Source organism: Ostrea edulis, chromosome 10 (genome assembly GCF_947568905.1).
Source record: "Ostrea edulis chromosome 10, xbOstEdul1.1, whole genome shotgun sequence".
Lineage (NCBI taxonomy): Eukaryota > Metazoa > Mollusca > Bivalvia > Ostreida > Ostreidae > Ostrea > Ostrea edulis.
The window spans coordinates 33,682,507-33,706,073 of NC_079173.1; the positions used below are offsets into that span (position 1 = coordinate 33,682,507).

The following is a 23,567-nucleotide window of genomic DNA, read 5'->3' on the forward strand; positions in this document are numbered from 1 at the left end:
AAAAATTTTGGTTTTATTTTACCTTGTTTTATTATTTGAATAAGTTGTAAGTCAATGACAGGATGCTGTGAAAAGCCCAATTTTTTTCTGATTCCACAGTTGACTGCATTTTGCATGATTATGATCTGAAACGAGTTTAGTTTACACTTTTTATTTTCTCACGCATATATCAACATTTTAAATTCAGTACGTCAGCGTTTATAAAAAGGTGTCAGAAAACATAAAGATTTAAAGAAAAAGAAAATTTATACAATACATCTTGGCAAGGGAATACGCACAGGCTGAGCTAATTGGATTTGGGAATTATTTGCCGGGCCTGTGAATATTGTAGCTGGTGTTTACGAAATCGCCGACCGAAGGTTCAGATATATTTATACATACACACACACACACGCATGGATTGATATATACCTGGCAAAGGTATACATACCTGTAGGTAAAGTGTGTTAAATATTTGTCGTCGTTGTGGATCGCTGTGTGTTTGAAATGTGACGGATTCGGTAGTCATCAAGGAAAACGCTGTGAGGAAAAATTGTGAAAAAATGTGATATGTGTTATGGGTGAAATGGAAACAATATGGTGATTGTGAGCCGTAAGATGGACCCTATGGGATCTCGATATCTGGTAGTAGATTACCTGAACCACCGCTTGTCAAAGAATGGTCACACTTGGACGCATTGTCCGCCCCTTTTGGATCCGCCTCTGAGGGTCCATACGACGATGAGGGATAAGGGGGACGAATTTGAGGATCTCTATAAAGTACAATTCCAAGATTTAGTGGATCAGTTACACGTGACACATGATACCTGTTACCCCATGTTTAAAGCTGTGGTGGACGAGTTATTTCAAGGGGGTACAAACTGGGGGCGGATCGTGGCCCTGTTTGCCTTTAGTGGATCTCTTGCCACGCGGTGTGTGGAGAAAGGGATGGCCGGACTAGTGGAATCCATTGTGGACTGGATGACACAATTTATAGAGCAAGATCTACGGCAGTGGATTGATCAACACGGTGGATGGGTAGGTATTTTATAGACGGAGTGCGGTTTCGAACCCTGTGTCCTCATAATGTGAGTTTATATACATGTAGATTGAGATATAAGAACTCTCTAACATGTGTACATGCACATGTTATTCACAACGTTTAGATAGATGGATTTTAAAGATGCAAGTATATACACGTACAATGTATACCGGTATAGAAACGGAGAAGTGAGGCAAAAAATGTTTACATTTTACGAGAAAACCACTCAACTAAAACAGATTGAATTCTTTTATTTAAACTCTTTATAATATGAAACGAAAATGGATTTTATACTGCTGAATAAAGCATGTTTTTGAAACTCAAAGGAGTCACGCTTGCCCACATTTTTTAATCGGTCACTTATCAATTACTTCGTAAAGGTGTTATTTCGTTCGAATATTCTATCTAAATATATCATAGATAAAAAGTACAACGACATCAAAATGATATGACAAACTTCGATATATAAGCTAGATTTCTAAAACCAGACTTATGTGTTTCTTAGCTCCAAACCCAAAGTTATACCAATATTCACATATCACAAGTACATTCAATTACAATGTAAAAACCTATAAATCAGTATAAAAATGTGAAGAGAAATAATTTTAAAAATCTTATTTATTTGACAACACGCATAACGCAGTGATCACATAACGTGTATCACGTAACGCATTATGTATAATCATAAAATTACTCTATAGTGCTTAGCATTACATGATTACTAAAAATAAAATGGACATATAATAATACTGAAATACTAGGACATGTGAAATTAACATAATTATATCAATAAACAAATAAAAGTAAAAATACCTGGACATAACACAGGGACAATGTGTAGATGTGTAAATCAAAAGAGAAGACAAAATATGCCCTAGTGTTCAGAGATGTCAAACTTTTGCCACGACTCCCCAAATCTTTTACACCCATAAGAATCGTAGATCCACCAACCGTATATCTCAGGCCTATCTCTGGTGAAACCTATATTAATATCCACTCAGGATATTGCCTGACTTTTTTCGCCAAGACACACAAACACACATTCTCACCAAAAATAATTCTAAAAATAAGAGAATACAGATGGCGGTTCATGTATATGTCTCTCAATAGAAAACCTACAAGATCTCCACTTTAATTACACAGGGTAACGACTTGTCTTTATATGTTTAAGTTCGAAGACTCCTTGTCCTGAGGTCCTTGTCCGCCCATGGGAAACTTTAAACTTCAGTATTTCATTGATTTAATTATAAGCCCAGAGAGAGCGAGCTAGCTGTTATGTCTTCTCTATAGAAAATTTCGAATCTTCAACGTCTGCCAAGTCATTTTTCAGAATTCTAATAAGCATGGGAAGCATTTAAGTACTCCCAAATATGAGAGAGAGAGAGAGAGAGAGAGAGAGAGAGAGAGAGAGAGCTATGTAGATTTTTAAAATTCTATATAGCTCATGTTTATACCATTTCCGGTCATACAGGGGGTTAGGGTTAAAGACTCCAAAATGCAAAAGAAAAATTGGAGTGAAAGAAAATTATTAAATATTCAAATACTCCAGGGACCTATATACTAGCGTTAGTATATAGGTCCTTGGATACTCTAGATCTGCCACTGATCACTTCAGGTTACTATAAATACTTTAAAAGACCTACAATTATGGGGGATTTTGCATTTCAAAAGCGATGCACGAGGACTGTATCTTGGGTATGGAGCTTGAGTTACTTCTCGTATGTTGTATTTTATCCATGAAGCCGACCACGTGTATCTTATTTTACGTTCAGACAATCCCATTATAGATTAGCCAATTAAAATGTTTCACTTCGCTGACGTAACCTTTGACCTAAATTCTCAATGAATATCCATGAATATTTTAAATACCTTAACAAATTGTGGGTATTTGCCGACAAAACGAAACGAAAACAATTTTTATTTCGAAGTGGAGAGTATCAAATGATCAAACTATAGTAAAACGTAACTTGTTTTATTGATTTTGAGTGCGTGCTGAAAGACGATTTTCATTGGTGCATGGGGCTCATTCAACGTGCAGCTGGCAGACCTATTTACGTACAGGAAAACGGATTTGCTGTAGTTGTGTGGGAATTTTCTTGTTTATTTTATATATGTTCCTTATTGTACTACATGTAAAGGCAATGTATGTATCAAACTCATAGAAATAGATGTGAAAACGATGGGAGAGGAAGATTACAGGAGTCTAGTTGCGGATTATGTGAACTATCGACTGAGCAAACACGGTTACGAATGGGAAAATGCGCCGGTCTTGAAAAACCATAACAAAGTGTATCAAACGGTACGAAAACTGGGAGATGAATTTGAAAACAAACAAGATTCTAGTGACTTTCATGAAATGGTGACAAGCTTGCAAATCACCCCAGAAACTGCTTACTCAACTTTCACTACAGTGACAAACGAGATGTTTTCAAATGGCGTGAACTGGGGGAGGGTTGTAGCTTTGATAGGATTTGGCGGGGCACTATCGGTCGAGTGTGTCACTAGAAATATGCCCCAGTTGGTGGATTCCATAGTGGATTGGGTAGCTACATACATGAACACTAATTTAAAAGCCTGGATATCGGCTAATGGAGGCTGGGTAAGTGTGAATCTTGTTAACAGTTAGCTGTGTACGTGTGTGTGTGGTCTTTGTCCGTTGTGTGAGGAGACCGGTAAACAAAAGAGGAACCCAACACCTATTTTTATTGGTCACACTTGACTGGATCTAAATATAAACATTGTTTGATTTTTTTTCTCAGGGGAGATGGGTCCAATCTATAACTAGGGAGAAACGTTATTTAAGAAATATGTAGTGGGGTCAAAAAACACCCACCCACTACATATTTTTCATATCAGCTGTGTCTGCCACTCATTTCTCTCAGTCATTGAAAAATAATTCCATCTTTGTCATCATCATCATCATCTCTCTCTCTCTCTCTCTCTCTCTCTCTCTCTCTCTCTCTCTCTCTCTCTCTGATTAACATACTATGTGAATGTTATACTTGCTCATAGACATGCCAAAATAACATGCATCAAAAGAAATATATTTCTTATATTCTCATTACATCACACATTCCAAACCTGCAGTATGAAGGCCATGACAAATATGCTATGTATACAGCTTACTTTCACCTTGCTATCACAGACATATCTTAGGAATTAACAAACCTGTAGATAGAAATTAATAGGTAAAACCACACAGCATTTCACAATTATGACCAAAGTACTGTATTACATATTGATAGGTGAATACAGGTACATCTAATATCACCTGGCTCTGCTACTGTGTAAATTTTATTATAAAAGGAGGCCTTGAACACAATTTCAAACCATTAACAAACATGAAAATTTATATACTCATCAAATCAAATATGGCTCATCTCTTGTGCACATGATACATGAAATACTTGTATTACTTTATAGTCCGGATTAGGTCCTTCTGACCCTACGACAACGTAAGAGTCTTGCTTGAGCAGGGGATGGGAAAGGTATCAATTTGAGTTGTTGACCCTCGGTAGGTCTGTTGCATAAGTTTCCAGTTATAGATTGCTTTTATGACAATTGGTCAGCTGCTTATTGTTCAGCAGTGAATCCCAATGTAAAGTTCACCTTACGGATGCGGAGGAAATAAGATTTTTTTCATATGCCTATTGCTCACAGTTTGTGTTCACTGAACACTGTGTATTATACCTCTGTTGTAATTCGCATGTAGTCATATTCACACATTGTATTATATGTAGTGTGTGTGTATATATACATGTATATATTGACTGTCCATGACAAAGACCGAAGGTGTTGGTATTAATGTTTATTTATGAAATTCATTAGTATTTCCAATACTGTATAGAGATAGCTACGTGTACTTGTATATCTGATTCAGAAGTGCTTTCTCAGATAATCAGCTTCCAATCACTGATGATGTTCCATATGACCTTTGCGATCTTGCCTTGAACGCTTGTGACAATCACAACCAGGAAGATCCTATATCAAGTTAAATAATTCGACCATTTTATCTTAAGTCTTGGACAAAATGCAAGGACACATCCATTATTTATATTTAGTACATTGATTTTTATGGGGGTCAACAGGAGACCGCTCAATGTAGGCTGCTCTAAGGCCATATTCACAAACAGGGACACAATACACGATCTGCTTCATCTCTTCTATTGATCATGTATAGATCAGTCTTTCCTATGGCATGGTGAATGTGAAAAAAGTCTATTATAACCTTGAACTTTTAAATTATAGATTAAAAAATGTAATGGTTTTTAATTTTCCTTTCCTAAGATACACGTTTGATCATGGGCGTATCAGAGTAACGAAGAAATTAATAGCAAGGTTGACATTCAATCAAAATAGCTCATCTTACATCATGAAAAAATTCTATCTCTATCCTCCTGTCGACACGTCACATTACGGTACTCACAACTGTAGGTTGGGTAGAGTGACGAAATGGAAAAAGTCGTTGATCAATAATACTCTAGTAGTACTAAGTGTCTCTGTGTTATGGGAAATTTCCAGTAACCGATTGATTTAGGGCGATTAGAATCTCTATTTAGCAATATGTACACGAAACCTTCCCTTGTTCATACAGCATTGATTTGCCCTTCAGTTTACGGGGGTGGTTTCCTTTCTGTGTCCATTAAATAATCATTTTTGTAGAACCCTGAGAGCTTGTATTGGACAGTGGTTAGAGGACTCAGTTCTCATCATTAGTGAATCCTATTTTTTTTTTATTTTTCTTTTTTTAAAGAATATTTGATGTACATGAAAATGACGAAAAATTACCCATATTTATAATGATATCAAATAAAATGGTAGAGCCTCAAAGTTTAATCCAATATTATTAATTAGATATACATAAATTAATGTACATGGATCGTTAGAATGTCTATAATAGATTGCTTTCTCTCTGTCTCATGCTATTATGTCTATATCGTAAGTATTCCCATGGTAGAGTTTCAGCAACCTTTTGGGTTGTTCCTTCAGCAGACATTGCTTATTGATTGTGTTCTGATATTTTGTACATTGCTACGCAGTACTCTTTATGTCTGAGAGATCTTGCCAAATTGATTTCTCGATCGGCATTACCGATTAAGGTGTTGAGTTACAGAGAAAATTCTTACTGGACATTATACACATTCAATATGTCCAGAGTGATGGAAAAGTGTTGTTACTGCCTGTTGTACATAAGTTTACTGAAACGGACATTTTGATTTGCTAGGATTTTATATCCCCGCAGTCTGTATTTTGTTTTTGAAATGTTCTAATATTTGTGCACAATGCAGTTAACTCCGTCAAACACACACATACACACACATACAGAGATATATTTATATATCAATGTACAGTCATATCTACATGAGAAGGGACTGATCATAGTTTACAATCACTCTAGAATGTGCTGATAATAATGCTGAACCTTATGTGAAAAAGACCACTTTCCCAAAATGAAAATGATTTTCTCATCTTAGTACAAATGTGTCATATATTATGATAAATTTCAAAATATGCTAAAGATGTGCTTAATATAGGGTCTTCTTCTTTAATATTGTCCATTGTTGAATTGATATTTCATAATTTGCTTTTCTTAAGATCTACTTGAAACTATATGAGCACCTGACGTGAATTCCCAATCTTGAGCAAAATGGTGCTACGTTCTTGATTCCGCTACTCTCGACTTCTGTCCCATATTATTGTGGGAGAGCTCTGGGGTCATTCCACTTTTACCAGACACTTTAAAGATCATGTTGGATTTGAACCTGGGCCCCCTGAATCTCTAGTCAAGCTCTCTATCAACTGATCAGTCTGATGGCCATGATCAAACCCATCTGACTGCTATACATTTCTCCCTCCATAAATGTCTTCACATCATGAAGACATCAACACAGGATCTTTATTCCCTGGCTGACATTATCACAGGGCAGGGTTGATCTCTGACACCAAATGTCGTGGCTTTAAACTAACTTTATATGCCACCAGTTCAGCTGGACTATGGGGCATAATTTCAACCAGTCCACAGAAAAATTTACCAGTCCACCCGAGTTTTCCAGAAATAAATATTTCACTAATGTTATTAAAATGAAATAATGAAATTGAACTAGAGATGCCTCAGACAATATTGTAACACTTATGTGAGATTTATATTTGCTAATCTGGTTCGTCTGATATCTAAGAGGAATGCCAAATGTGTGTTGAAGATCCCATAAGTTAATATGTTTTCCAAAATTACATTTTGGAAAATTGACTAGTCTAGGACTGACTGTCGCAAATGTCAGTCAGTCCGCCAGACTTTTAACCAGTCACGGACTGACAGGTATGTTATGTTAATCTCGAGCCCTGAATGTAATGGGAAGGGAGAAAATGCAGCAGACCAGACCGGGATTGTAACTAAAGCTGAGTCCTTTGAATCTCTATTCAGAAGCTCTACCAACTGAGCTATCTGGCCACCAGTGATCGAACATACCTGACCGCTACATTGCATCTGTGAAAGCTCAAAACATTTAACGTGTACCTGATAAAGTCCGAGGACTCACAGCAGATGTGACCAGTCAACAGGTGATACTTACTCCCCCAAGGCACTTGATCCCACCTCTCTGGTGTTTTTAACTTTTTATGGGTCTTTGGTTTTGTATTCTTCATAGGATTCTTCAGTATCTTCACCCTTTTCATTTACTTGACAAAAAAAAATGTATTGCAAGATTTTATTTAAGTTACTTCATTCATTGATGTTTCATACAGTGAGTTAATTAACTACACCCTTGCACTGAGTATAAAGTCAGGGATTTATCTAGGTTGTTTTTACTACCGGTAAAAGGTACCTTTCCCCTTTGGCAACAAATGGATATTTCCCCTTCCACAGATAAAAAATTCCCCTTCATTTGTAGAAACTTCACAAAATTGTATGAGAATTTTGAACAAAAATCATTTTTATACAGGCGCGTAGCCAGAAAAAAAAGAAGTGCACGCAAAGTATGGCAAGTGGTCTAGGGGCCACCTTGAGGCCCCCAGTGGGTACAGGGCAAACCCGGGGGGGGGGGCAAAACCTCTTGGGTTTTTTCCAATGAAATCACATATTTTCGTGCACAGAAACAGCTACCCTAGCTGTTTCTATGCACGAAAATATGTGATTTCTTGTCGATTTCCAAAATAAAAAGAATTCACAAAATTATTTTGAGTGTTTTATCATGCAAACCGTGTGTGAAAGTTGTTTTCGACTGGTATGTATGGTAAATGTTACTGATAACAAATATCCTTCTACTACATGTACAAATATATAATGTACATTAAAGTGGTATTCGACATTTAATTTGAAATTCAAAAAGGACATTAAATTTCATTGAATGGACATCATGATGCTGATTAAATCATAAACTGGCACTATAGTATGCAGTTATTTTAGGCACAGATATTCTAACGACAAATCTCTCTCCTTCTCTCTCGCAAATGATGTGTACGCAGTTGCGTACTTGCGTTTAGGCAGCTACGCGCCTGTTATATATATTATAAGTCATTTTCTGTAATTGTCAGACTCTTACAATATAGATAAAATGAGTAATCAATCAATTTATATCATAATGGCTGTTATAATCTGTTGATATTATATTCCATGGATGTCCCCCATCCCCTGGAAGATCATGACTGCATTCTCAAAAATTCCCCTTAAATATATAAAATGGGTAGTAAGTAGTAACATCTAAATGCTGGATAAAACCCTGAAAGTGTGCGTGTGAAATGGTCCTATATTGATTTGAGTATTGTTCATGATCGTATTTGATAGCAAAATAACAAATGAATAACCAGAATTAATACAGGTGATTTCATGGATGATGGGTCTGCATTTAAAACATGTTACATGATGTATTGTCAACATTTATTATGAAAAATGAATTTATACATCATGATACATCATCATATGGTGTGCCTGAGGTTTCTGTTGTTTAGATGAAAAAGAATTTATATTCTTACATTAACTGTGTATAAGAAACTGATGTCTCAGACTCTCTTTCTCTCTGTGTGTGTGTGGAATTTCCTGGATTTTGCTCCAATAAAGCCATAGCTGAGTTTCTTGGGTAGCTCTAGGACATCCGAACTGTAATAGAGAGACAACCCTTCCCCTCTCTTCTCTTTTGAAAACGTGTAGGTTGAACAGGCATAAATATGTGTTTTGATAACATTTTAGTGTCCATTTGTCTCTACTATTAATGTTAACCATATTAATTTTTGCCAGCATTGGGTAGAGTATATGACTGTAAAAGGGAAGAAATTCTTGACAATTCGTATACATGTATTTAATCATGATCGAATTAATGTGAATTCCAATGTAGATCAGTTGTTATTTAATTCTTTTGAAATTGGGCATGCTCTTGTTTGAAGTTGGAATTAAACAATTCTCTCTTTGAATGGAAATTGACTTAGGTGCTGATTTCTGTTCTTATGAAGGTTTTCAATATGCAGGTGGTTTAGTGCCAAATTCTTTAAGGAGAGGCCATTGTTTTCTGCACAATGGCTTTAGTGATCGGTGGTAGCATTTTACATTCCAACTTGCATGCTATTTACATTGTACCAAGACAGATATTCAATAATGTGTAACTGAATGTAATGATGCCATCATTGAATATTGTCTCATTTTGGGGGTGAAAAGTTTTGATCTAATATGGTAATATTGAAGCCTGACTGTAGAGTTCTTTCAAAAGCATAAGCAATGACGTAACTTGATATAAAACATGATATTAAGAGGCATGTTTGACAAAGTCCGACTCTGTCACATACAAGTATTCGTAGTGGTCTGACTCTGTCACATACAAGTATTCATAGTGGTCCGACTCTGTCACATATAAGTATTCATAGTGGTCCGACTCTGTCACATATAAGTATACATAGTAGTCCGACTGTCACATACAAGTATTCATAGTGGTCCGACTGTCACATACAAGTATACGCAGTGGTCCGACTGTCACATACAAGTATTCATAGTAGTCCGACTGTCACATACAAGTATACGTAGTGATCCGACTAGTGATGTACCGATTGTCGCCGACTTTCGATTGTCGGTCGCTATAACTGAAACGATGTGAATAATCGATTGTCATTTTTAAAATCAAAAATCGCCGACGTCGGTATTTTTTTTTTTTTAAATAATACGAATAATCCTGCCGTGACTTATCTAAAATAAAAAATGGCTGACGAAGCTGAATCATCTGATAAGATTGTTTAGCGTTTCTCTTGAGAATCTTTTAGTCATATGGAGACGTCAATAACCATTGCCGGTAAAGGCCTGCAAAATTGCCTGCCTATGCTCGACACTTACAGTCTTTGAACAGGGATTGATCTTTATGGTGCACACCTGCTGTGACACAGTGCTTCAGATTTTGCCTCTTACAACAAGCAAAGGGTAATTCTGAGTCTCTGACCTGGATCCCATAAGAACAACAAAAGTCAAGATCCCTATCCCGGGAATATGAAATAGAAAGTATGGGATTATTAACTTCAAATTTCTAATTATGATTTTGGACGTCTCCATATGAGTGAAAACTTCTCGAGAGAGATGTTAAACAAGATACAATCTACAGTAAAATATCTCTATCTCGAAGTCCAAGGGACCTCGAAAAAAGTTCGAGATATCCAGGGGTTCGAGATATCCAAAATTGATCTTGGATATTTTTTTGAAGGAGGATATTTGATGCATAGTATGAGATTTGCATTATAAACAACAACACCGTTACTGTTTCTTATAGTTTAATACAAGTTGATAAATTAAAATTGTGGAATTTCAAAGACAAACATTTTGGTTTTTCTTAATATATATAAACATCCAATTGAATTCACAATGTGTTTCAAAATTAAGATGATCGTGCCTGTATGCTTACTTTAAGTTTACTGATGTCCAGGCTCGACTGGAATGTAGTTATTGCGTTGTAATGAAAGAACCTATCACGTAAAAAACAAAAAAGACGGATTTGAAAAAAAAACCCAACTTTTAAATAAGTTTTCGTGTTTTCTCTGTACTAGTTTTAATGATGAAGCGTGTATTATTAAATGCATTATCGTTATTAAGAGCATTACCTTCAAGCGTACTTCGATGATTCTGTGTGTTTATCTAACCCACATGTTAACGATAGAGCGTGTGTCATTCAAAACATCATCCCTGGAATTGGGTGTGTTAAGTCATAATTGGCGGTGAACTTTAGCCGTAATGTTGGAAGGCTTCACTAATCACCCAAGCTGATGAACCATTTATTGCGACCTGGGTCTACTCGGAAAAGGCGAGTGTGGATTAGCGGTCATTAATTATAATTGATGTAGCCGCGGGTGTGAAAGTGTGACTTAATGACGCCAGGTATAGTAAGCAGAGCGGAAAATTTACTGCACTTCGAGATAAACCAGGTGAATTTAGGGTATTGGACCTTGAAAATACTTCGACATAAGCGGAGTATTCGAGATTACCGTGTTCGAAATATCAGAAGTTTTTTTTTAATCATTTATATAGGGAACATGGCCGGGACCGGCGGTCGACTTCGACTCAAGCGGGGTATTCGAGATAAACCATATTCCAGATACAAATATTTTACTGTATTTAATGATTTTATTCTAATTAACTTAATATCTAGGGTAAAAAAATAAAGTAAATTTAATATATCTATGCCATAAATTTGAAATCATTAAAATTCGATTATTTTTCGATAAATCAATCGAAAAGGTACATCCGATTAATCCGATCTCCGATTAATCCGATCATCGATTAATTTTCCCCCCCGATTGCCCATCACTATAGGGCCGATTCTGTCACATACAAGTATACGTAGTGGTCCGACTCTGTCACATACAAGTTTCGCAGTGGTCCGACTGTCACATACAAGTTTACGTAGTGGTCCGACTGTCACATACAAGTATACGTAGTGGTCCAACTGTCAAATACAAGAATACGTAGTGCACTGATTGTTGGTGTGTTGTTTTACGTCCTAATTAAGGATTTTTTTTATTCGTGTAGATCGAGACCAGCTCTGTAACTGTGAAGTTCTTTATCGTGCTATTATACACCGTGACACAGCTAGGACATCTTTTTTAATGTCACATCCAAGAGAACCGTGACTTTTGACCCTGCTTAGCAAGGGAACAACCACTAATGTTTGACTAAGGTTGAGATGGAGAATTGAGCCCAGGCCTCCTAAGGTGAATTTAGCATACTGAATTAACTTTGAGACAGATGCAGAGGTGAAAAAGGGAAGATGAATGTAGATTTTGAATTTGTATATATGTATTTCTGTTACTAAATGCTGTACTACACCAGCAAACTACTATGCAGGTGTATATTTTTAACATGGTGTTTTCCACTTTCCCACACTTGACAGTTTTAGGAAGGACAAGATAAAAAATTTAGGGGAATCCGTTCTCCAGATGTAAAGTTAAAATTCAGCACCAGATTGATAATTTTCAAAGGTTTAAAATTTAGATACCGGTATTTAGTATAAACAGAAGCATGAAGTGATGTAAATTTATATATGATATAATATATCTTTATAAGCTGTCATGCAATGATTCTTTGTCGAGGAAGCAAGTAATACAGTCATTGAAATTATGTATTCTGAGTGTGTAGAGAAATATAGAGATGTTGATATAAGTTTCTAGTAGAGAAGTATAGAGTTGTTGATATAAGTTTCTTGTTGAGAAATGTTTATAGGTTTCTAATAGAAATATGTAGAGATGTTCATAGTTTCTAGTAGAGAAATATATAGAAATTTTCATAGGTTTTAAATAGAGAAATATACAAATGTTCATAGGTTTCTGGTAAAGAAATATAGAGATGTTCATATAAGTTTCTAGTAGAGAAATATAGAAATGTGCATAGGTTTCTAATAGAGAAATATAGAGATGTTCATATAGGTTTCTAGCAATCTAATTAAAATTAGATGTTAGATTGGGTTTCTAGTAGAGAAATATTGAAATGTTCACAGGTCTCTAGTAGAGAAATATAGAGATGTTCATAGGTTTCTAATAGAGAAATATAGAGATGTTCATATGTTTCTATAGAAATCGGATTGCTTGGTCACAAGGTGGTTTCATTTCAAGTAACTGTTTAGGTAAACTGGCAGCTACTTGATAAAGAAATAGACATACGTTCTTTAAAATTTCAGAGAAATAGACATTCATTATCAAAAGAAATATTATTCATTATGGGGAATTTATCGTGCATTGCATCCTCTGCTCTCTCATAATGGGCAAGTGTATAATTTTTCACACAGACCTCTACTCCCATCTTGTTATCCGATGTATAGCTCTGTACACACTAGTTAGTAGAATAAACAGGGAAAGGAGGTGTGGTTATATGAATTTATAAACTTACAAGTACGTCCTTAGTCAGATGATGTAAATTCATTGTCATGTATGTGACCGAGTTACACATTCATTGACGAACTCAAGTGATTTGCTTACACCCTATATCCTGTTTACAATTCAATTTTACACTTCATTCGACACACACACACCAAAATCACCAACATCATTGAAAATGTCCCACATCACATCTGGCAATTGTATAATTTTGTAGTTTCATTTGAAATCTCATTTTATTTCAGTCTTTCCATATTTTGTTGGTCTTCTAAATAAATATAACTTTTAATCACTGGTAAAAAATCTACATTGTTTGATAGATAGAAGATGGCCATGGAATACCATCAAGCTAGGACTGGGGTCTTAGTTCACATGTACCTTTGGTCCTCAGCCAGCTCTACCAATAAGTGTGCTTTATTATTTGAGGCTAATAGATTAAATATCTGGAATTGTGTGGTTGATAATCTAGCATTATATATTCTAAACGAACTCAATGCCAAAACGTTTACATGAATGAAATCTGTATTTTTACACCCACTGGAATTAATGGAGATGTATTAATTAATAGTAATATTTGATGTATGAATCATAAGGTCGGTGACCAAAATCGCCAAATGCACTGGTCTCGCACCTTCTTGGTGCATGTGTGTGATTAGATATTAAGGTGTACATGTGTCTGTTTTGTGTACTCAATCTGATAGCGGTACAGATTACTGTGTTACTTCTTCACTGTTACTGCAAATGGCCATGAATCTCCCTGTCCTCCGAGGGCTGTACATAAAAGCAAGGCCTTGGATGTTAATGTATGTCACATGATGAGGAGCCTCCATTAACCCAGTAAATCACTGTAAACTATAGGTATAATTAGCTGTTACACAAATTATCAGCGTACATTTGCTCTTCACGGAATCTCTGATTTTCAGTGGTGGTACACTGGGTTCACTTGGCACATTTATTATGCACATTATTCAGCCTCCACTTGGCCCCTGTCTATTGTCTTGAACTATTAATATTCATTCCAGGTTTTATTTCATCAGTTATATTTCTGGTCCCTGGCAGACATTACTTAAGGCTGATTTATCTCTGCAAGTGATGAGAGAGATTAATGATCAGCTGATGATGGCAAGGCCCATAAATTATCCATCTTTCATGTGGTCAGTGATGGAGGATCATTTTCCCTGGCCATAATTACTGCTCACTGCTCCAAAGTCAAGGTCATACACATGCACTCCCTGTCAGACTGGTATTGGCAATAATTGTACACTCTCAGACTCTGAAACATTAGGTTTTTAAAAGGTGGATTACTACACCTTGAAAGAGTATCAAAGGTGGCCTAGCTGCTACACCTTGAAAAAGTTTATCAAATTAGCATGTAATGATTTAATCATGAAAGATATGATATGTCAATAAAGGCACAAAATATGCAATTTTGGATAGAAAAAACATGATTTTCAAAAATTTATTTTAATAAATACATGTAATACAAAAGACACTGGCAGATCAGTAGCCCACTACCCAATCCTTAATTTGTAAAGCAGTTTATAAAATTTGAATATATGGAAAACAAACATACCAATATTACCTTGCACTTCATGCAAGATCAAGTAGATGCAAGACATTCTGTTCTGAAAATAAATCTGATGGCTTCTGACATTTAATGGCCTTGACAGACAAATCTGTGATGGTAAACACACTGTTCACAGTTAACAAGTGGCTGTACAGCAGATAGCAGTTTCTCTTCCAGCACTACATCCTGCTAATGACTCCAGTCAGTTTAATGAATCAACAACAGAAGTCTGCCAAGTTTTTCCTCCAATTTTATCTGTTACCTGGGAGCGGATCATGAGTTTTGTTGTTCCTCCCATACTTTGGAGAATACTGTCCTTTTTGTTAACTAATCTGAAAAATAGTTTTATTAAATCTTAACACTTTTATTTTTGGGCTACCATTAAAAAGTGGATCCTTTATCACGTCGGATGTGACCATGCAGTCAACGGGGTGCTTACTTCTCCTAGGCACCTGATCCTACCTCTAGTATATCCAGGGGTCTGTGTGTGTCCAACTCTCTATTCTCTATTGCTTATAGGAATTATGAGATTGATCACTGTTCATTATCTTCACCTTTCATTATACGAATAGAAATTTTGAAGCTTTTATTTAGGCAAATTTTCCTTATCCATGGCCACTAATACAACCAACATTTCTGGTGCTCCAAAACTACCTAGATATGGTACATGTATTAGATATGTGCAATGTAACACAGTATACAGATCAATGTGTCACATGCTGGTAGTTTACTGCATCAGAGAACAGTGTATTTAACATCACGGAATGCCGTGCTGTGAAGAACTGTTTGTTTCTAGACTGAGTCATTAAATGATCAAACTTCATGTCACATAGTGTACATGTAAATTCGTTCACACACTACATTAATAGAACTGTTTTCTACTGAGTAAACCTGACTTCTGCAAAGCACATGTACATTTACTATACATGTATGCAGAAACGAAACACATATGCACTTGCTATACAAACAATAAGACCATGTGCACTCACAGCTTTCTTTTGGCTTTCAGGAAAATATCTCTCTTCTGATGTTCTTAGGAGTAGATTGGATATTACTAAAAGCAAGAGTCCAAGTCGTAAAATGTTACAGACATCTGCTTATTGGGGATTCTATGATTAATCAATCATTTTCATTTTGTCTTTTGCAGCAAGGCTTTGTAGAATTCTATTCAAGAAAAGACCGATCAACAAACGACGACAACCCATGGGTGAAGTATGGTGTGCTGGGAGCTGTGGGAGTGGTAGTGTTAGGGGCATTGATGACACAAAGGACTTGAACTTAGGTCCATCTTACAGGGACCAACCAATGCCCCAGTGGCCCAGACTCCAGGGTCCATTTTGTTGCATTCGGACAAATGAAAGACCTCAGCTAACACATGCATTATATGAATAATGTTAATGTTTCAAGACTTTTGGCCAATTTCAGAATGGAAAGTGAGTTTTCTGTATTAATTAGATCAAAGGGGCCAGCATTCAATGTCTACTACTTTAACTACGATTCATTTATTACGCATTTTGCGAATCCATGTTGTGAAGGCTAAGTGTTGTTGAAAAGAATAGTGAGCTGTTATGAACGTGACCTTGTTAAATGTGGATACTGAGGTGAAAATGCTGTTCAGTGCATAAGGAATGTTGTTTATAGTGAGTTGATAGATGAAATAAATGATTATATACTCAGTTTGTGGGTGAAAGAATGGACTTGTAAAGTTAGAAAGTGGATTGGAGTATGCTGTTGTCATTGATTACTGTTGCTGTTGAAAATGTGATGATTTATTGTTTGAATTGTCATACTGAAAAGAGAGATAACTTGCTAAATTTTCGTCAAGGGAAATAACTCTTACATTAATAGATACAAGTATTCATGATTCTCAATCTTATTAAAATCATATCTTCTCTAACCGTTACACTGGAGAAGGTCACAGCGGTTGGAGAAGATCTGATTTTTAAATGGATAAATCATTCTCATAAAGAGACATGATGTTTTGATAGATAAGTCATTGATTAATTATCAGAATGGGAGATAATTCTTATTGATTAATTATTACAAAAGGAAATAATTGGTGCATTGTCACGAACTATAATTTTCAGATTTAAGGCTCTTTGCACTTTGAATATAATGTGAACTTCTATTTGGATTTTAACTTGTACAGTTGTACTAGAATTAACTGAAATTTCTAGAAAGAAAAATATTCTGAACTCCATCCATTGCTTGATGTTACTGAGTTGATTTAATATATGTATATTGTAGTGCTTCACATAATGAATATCACTGTATAGATATATATAAATTATTACAGTCTTTTACTTGTTGTCAATACCAAAACACAATATACATTATGCCCCACATTGAATTGTTTTACAGTCTGAGCATTGACCCTTTGAATTCCATAAATGAAGTGAGGAGTAACGTAAACAAAGTGATGTAATGTTTGTATGATATTTACGGTAATCCAAGCTTTCAATACAAACAGCCCCCCCTTTCCCTCCTCCAGTGCCATATTATCAATGTACTACCTTAAGGTCTAGGTCTGTAGAAATATGTTTTAATGTAAACAGAAAAAATAAATAGAATTAAACAGTTTTATGTATGATTATAATTTGATGATTATTGAAAGAAATTCTTTTATAAATTTGAGACACATGTTGCAATATCATGAACAGAAGGCATCTAAAGTATTGTTTGATTGATTTGAAATACAAGTAATAAAATATAGGTGATGTATAAGCCCAATGATGACCTTAAAATGGTTGCATGTACATGTATACTGAGAAACCACTATTGTACTTTTCCCCCCATACTTGATGTTCATGTATTTATTTCTGGCCGATTGCTGATAAACCCACCAGCTGTCTCACTGTACATGTTAGAAATCACGCCCATTTTTCATTACATGTTGATTGGACGTTGAAAAGATAATAGAATTAATATTTACAAGCTGCATTTTTCAGTATCTTTTTTTCTCGTATCGATGATGAATATGTGAAGTGTGCATATGTTACATGCAGTATATTTACTTTGATAGTTTCCTTATCTGTTAAAACATTGAGAATGTCCATGTATGAAAAAAAAAACTTCTGTTAAAGTCATTATTCTACCTACTCCGAATTAGAAGCAAAACATTTTAGGGGGATCTAACATTTTTAGCAGAATAACTTTGTGGTTAAATGTAGGTTCTTAAGGTATGGAAGGTCCATGTTGATTGACAGAAATTCGGATAAATACAAATAGCATGTGTAGCCCTGTATTGACATGTTACAGGTACTCAACATGTCACAGGTAATCAACATGTCACAGGTAATGATGTTGACAAGGGCAGATATATTGTACATGTTGCTGTTGAATGTGAGCATTGTTATTTCCGTTGGTAGCTACAGAACTGTAGCTCTCCGGGGAGAAATCGGACACGCCTACTAGAGAACTACAGTTCTGTAGCCATTCCGCTGGCAGCCGTATGTTGATAATTTGTCTTTTTTGTACAATGTATTAATAGTGTTTTTATTTCATGATGTATCAGTGCTGTTATAGTAGAATGGTAATAAATCTTTTTTCACTGCAATTGCTGTCCATTGTATGCCCAGACTTTAAACGAAATGATATTTTAAAAAACACTCGTTTGGTCAAGATCTCTTTCTTAAAGATTACAGGGTTCGTGTGTTGATTGCAATAAATAGAACAGTGTTCGAAGAGAATGACTTTGGAAACAATTAAAAGAATTTCATATAACTTGAATTAATGCATTGTGAGTGGAAAACTTGCCAAATATTTATCAATGTAACTCTTTAAACAATGTGTTCCTCTGAACAGCTGATTGCTTGAATTGTCTTGTGTAAGAAATCTTTGGTGTACACAAAGTTCAGGATTATTTCACCATTTTAGTCGTGAAAACAATTTCCCCTTTCATTTATTAATTGTAGAAAAAAACTCATGAAAATGGGATTTTCAATTATCGGACAATGCACTTATAGACGTAGATATTTTTGGTCACAAGGAAATGGAGACAAGTTCTCGCTTAGACTGGTGCGTGACACTGAAGTACAAAATATACCTCTTAAAGTCGTCTAATACAATAATATTGAGCTTTATATCGCAAAAATTGTAATGAAAGACACGAAAAAGAAAGTCCAATGGATCTTGAATGAGTTGGAATTACATATAGAAGCTATTTCTATAAATAGTATCGGGGAAAATTGATGTGACAGCTCGCGACACGTCATAAGTACCTTTCTGTGGATTGTTATTAGATTTGATAGACTGCGTTTCATTTCATGGTAAAAACCCATTCTTTATTTATAAAAGAAAAAAGATGAAAAATATTTTGTGCTTTAAAGTTTTGGACGTAGTCATAGTCTTTAATTAGAATTGGAGGTGTACGAGTTTGAACTGACCGAGTGTACACAGATCGACCTGAACTGCCCGAGTGTATACACAGATCGACCTGAACTGCCCGGCCGAGTGGATACACAGATCGACCTGAACTGCCCGGCCGAGTGTATACACAGATCGACCTGAACTGTCCGAGTGTATACACAGATCGACCTGAACTACCCGAGTGTATACACAGATCGACCTGAACTACCCGAGTGTATACACAGATCGACCTGAACTGCCCGGACGTATACACAGATCAACCTGCCCGGGCGTATACACAGATCGACCTGAACTGCCCGAGTGTATACACTGATCGACCTGAACTACCCTGGTGTATACACAGATCGACCTGAACTGCGCGGGCGTATGTACACAGATCGACCTGAATTGCCCGGGTGTATACACAGATCGACCTGAACTGTCTAGATTGTTCTTCCCAAGTCCAGGGTTTCTGATCCGCGGAGTTTTATGTGGAGTGGAGCGGATCAGAAACCCTGGACTTGGGAAGATGGTGTATGTACGCTGGAAAATGACGACGAAGCCCGCAGTGCGTTAAATTTGACGTTTTTAAACGCTCGTCGTCAGACGTAACGTAATGGCGGTGTCCGTCCTATGTCCCGTTTTCCGGACTTTTTACCGTAACTGATGTGTGTAGAGTGTTGAAATTTGGTCACAATTTTTCCCTCAAGATGCACCGTGACCTACCTTAAGGCTAAAAGTAGATCAAACAGTTTTTCAGATGTTTCGTTACGGGTACAGAGGTTGTCCCGAAATTTAGTCACAAACTTCTTCTTGGAGGAGGGACGTACAACCAACCAATCAATCTTCTCGGAGGAATACATGTTCAGTTTGTAATTGGTGCACCGTGACCTACTTTAGGGCTAAAAATAGGTCAAATAGTTTCCTGGACTTTTTCTCGTAAATACAAATGCAACGAAATCTTGTCATCACTGTCCGACGGGCATACGATGTACCGTTTGTAGTACTCTTTTTGCGTTTAAATCTACTTCTAATTTATTTACATTAGATATATACGTTAGTCTCTTGGTATGAACACAGTATATAAGGAACAAAACAATCATTATACAGTGTACATTAAATTAATGCATACTCGTGTCTTCTATTTAGTTTAAATAAAATTTTGGGTATCTTGCAAAATATACAGTGTATAAGAATGTAAAACGACTGAGGCGAATTGATTATTTTTAAGAAATAAATTTCATTTTGAAAATAGAGGAGGGCATGGACTGCGACGCTACGCTTGCGGAATACTTTATGAAGTATGCCGGCGGGAAGCGTTGCTGTTCATGATCATGTATTTCCAAAACTGATTTTTTTTTTTTAAAAAATTTACATTTTACCTTCAATTTTGTTGCAATATTCCCAATCTTTAAAATGATCGCACTATATTTATCAAGATTCATACGCACATTTCTTAAAGGCTATCATATCAGATGGTGAGGAACATTGGAAATGAGATCGATTTTAGAAATTTCAGTCATGGGCTAAGGACGTGTTCTCATTATGGATGGGTTGCGTGTTAACTACGCATGTCTAGTCAACTAGTGAACCCGAATGAAAATATCATTTCTATGGTGGTGGTTTACTGACCCTGAGTTTTCTCTCTAGAACAGCTACAGTTTTTTTTCTCGGTGATCGCGTTTCTCGGGGAAATTGTCCCCTGAAATTACGATTTATACCATTAAGAATGAATTTCATTTTTGAAAATACAGCGTACATGAAGGTATGAATTGCAATTCTTCACGCCGGCATAGTTCATGTTCAATCCAGTTTAGTTTATTACTGTAGCACAAGATCATATGGTTTACAGGCGTGAATTATGTAAAAATAACAAATATTTATCAATTACGTAGACTGCGGGTGCAGAGCACATGGTCACACAACACATATTACGTCATGAGTATACTAATGTGACTGTATCTACATGCTGAACATTTAATTTGCTACATACATATATTTTTGTATAACAATCATAGCATGACATGAAAATGAATATACACACTATAGGCTTATATTATTTCTATGGGCAGTAACATTTTGAAGAAAAAACAAAAAACCCTAGATCGTAAAATTGTCTTCTGTTTCTAAGACTAACTGCTTAAAGGTAGATGACCTTGTTCGTATACTACACCAGAGGTTATATTGTGGAGACTCCATGAAGCGTGCTAGCTTTAAAATAGACCATTCTATGTTTATCAAGATTCATATGCACATTGTTTACAACTGCCGTGCGTTCATCAGAAAATTGGTCTCACAATATGAAAGGCAAAATCATTAAACATGTAAACATTTTAAGATAGTTCTTTCATGTTTACAAATATTGAGCTCGCTTTCATAGCGGAGAGGGCTAAAATAGGCTATATAAGCCTGCTGCCCGATCCCATTCGCTTATTTGTGAACAAATATTGTTTTGAATGAAATAGGATCTCTGTACATAATGGTACAGATGCTTGAGTGATTCATTCCCGCAACATTTTCGATCATGCTAAACAGTTGCTGGTTATCTTTACTTAAACATTACATAATTATATGATTTTATATGTTTCTTAGCCAGTGTATAAATTTACAATCTGCAACTTACGATTTATAAGACTTTATTCTATAGTTTTTAACAATTTCGATATATTCCAATTTGGGAGCTATAGTTCATTTTTACTGAAACTGAACCTCCGGTTGTCAAGTTATTTGCATATGTTTACATTAATGTACGGGTACGGATGAGAAAGCGATTTTGTCGGTATTGGAAAGGATCAAGTTGAAAAAAGAAAATCAGAGTGTAATAAAAACAATTCCGCCACCATATGCCTTTCCTTTCTTAATCGGAATGGCAAGAGTCCATGTTGAGCAACTACATTTTCGCGCTGATTGTTAAAATGTGGTAAGGGCAGGACAGTTTTTTTTGTTTTTTGTTTTTGTTTTTGTTCTGAAACATGTGGTTAAGAGGGGATACACTAAAGTCAGATTATGACAGACTACATGTATAATGAAAATAAACCCACCTGTATTTCCCTTTTATATCAATACTTGTATTTCATATTGGTGTAGACCCTAAATTACATGTAATCTATACATACTGGTGCTGGTGCACAAAACATGCTCTGAGCAGGTGTTCCTTTCTCGCTTTGACTTTTTCTCATTTGGGCTAAATCCGCACCACCCAAACCCCATCAGAGTACCGTTTGAGGGGATTAGACACTTTGCACAATCAAGAACAAGCTGCCCTTCTTAGAAATCTATCTTTCATATGGGGCCATCCACCTTCCCTCTCAGCTACAGACCTTTTGCTGGACCATGTAGGTTTTCAGGTTTCACCCGAATTTCTTTAGCAACTGATCACGTATCTTAGTTTCGTATTAGTACCTATCTATATATATGCTAGGAATCTCGGTGACACCTACATGCTGCATATAAACTTTTTCATTAAGCACTAGGCTGCACTTGACATGTATCATAAAATCATTTTACCCATTTTTTGCACATGTAATATCACTTCAAATATGGGGTATTTCCAATTTTTAAGAAAGTGCGAAACTATTCCTTGCAATCCAATGTAAGATCTCGCGATAACCAGTATGGCGGAGCAGATGAAGAATCTTGAACGTTTGTGCACGGGCTTCAAATCTCATTGTAAATGTAATGTACAGTCCCAAAATTTTCCATTAATACATTTCAATTTCTTTTTCAATTTTTAAAAGAAAGTTTTCTATTTATCTACTCTTTATGATGGTTTGTGTAGTCGCAAGAGTTATCTTCTCTTTATAATGACAAGAGATAAACAAATATGAGTAAAATTCTTATAAAATGGAACAGTAAAGATAGATGGTCACATGGATTTTTGATTGGCGGAAAAGTTCGGGTTGTCTTTTTTCTTGTGGGTTTTTGTGGCATTTTACTGAAAAATATTGCAGACAATTTACAGTTAGCTTTTATTCTTCTTCTTTATACACAGATGGAGGCACATACTACTTTAATAACATTTTCAAAGTTTAATGCAATCATGTATTCTTTATCAGAGCACGATTTAATTCACAATATTAATGGAGTATGTATATATGTAAATAACATTGATATTTGCGATGCTGATCAATATTCATTATTAAAATATCACAATTTTATTTCATTTCTGTTTTCTTTTCTTATTCAAAGAATATCATTATTATGTTATTTCCTAAAATTGGAATCTAATCTATAAATTAATCTAATTTAGTCTCACAGTTCATATGACGGTTTAGGTGTAGGTGAACATAATAAATTACTCAG

The 23,567-nt window shown here is 35.7% G+C and overlaps 1 protein-coding gene and 1 long non-coding RNA gene across 3 annotated transcripts; one reads left to right on the top strand and one right to left on the bottom strand.

Moving 5' to 3' along the window:
- Positions 1-39: 39 nt before the first annotated feature.
- On the top strand, positions 40-18,474 carry LOC125665856 (bcl-2-like protein 1). 2 transcript variants are annotated; one of them, XM_048898763.2, is made up of 2 exons: positions 40-1,017; positions 16,066-18,474. In XM_048898763.2, exons 1-2 carry the CDS (start codon positions 577-579, stop codon positions 16,192-16,194), a joined length of 570 nt encoding a protein of 189 aa, XP_048754720.1. In that variant the 5' UTR covers positions 40-576; the 3' UTR covers positions 16,195-18,474. The 2 variants fall into 2 exon arrangements, with proteins under 2 accessions (XP_048754720.1, XP_048754721.1); XM_048898764.2 differs by having other exon boundaries at positions 202-3,620.
- On the bottom strand, positions 14,524-15,150 carry LOC130050741 (uncharacterized). The gene is made up of 2 exons (XR_008798995.1): positions 14,925-15,150; positions 14,524-14,624 (listed from the first exon to the last, which is right to left on the bottom strand). It is a non-coding gene; the product is annotated as an uncharacterized LOC130050741 (long non-coding RNA).
- Positions 18,475-23,567: the final 5,093 nt, after the last annotated feature.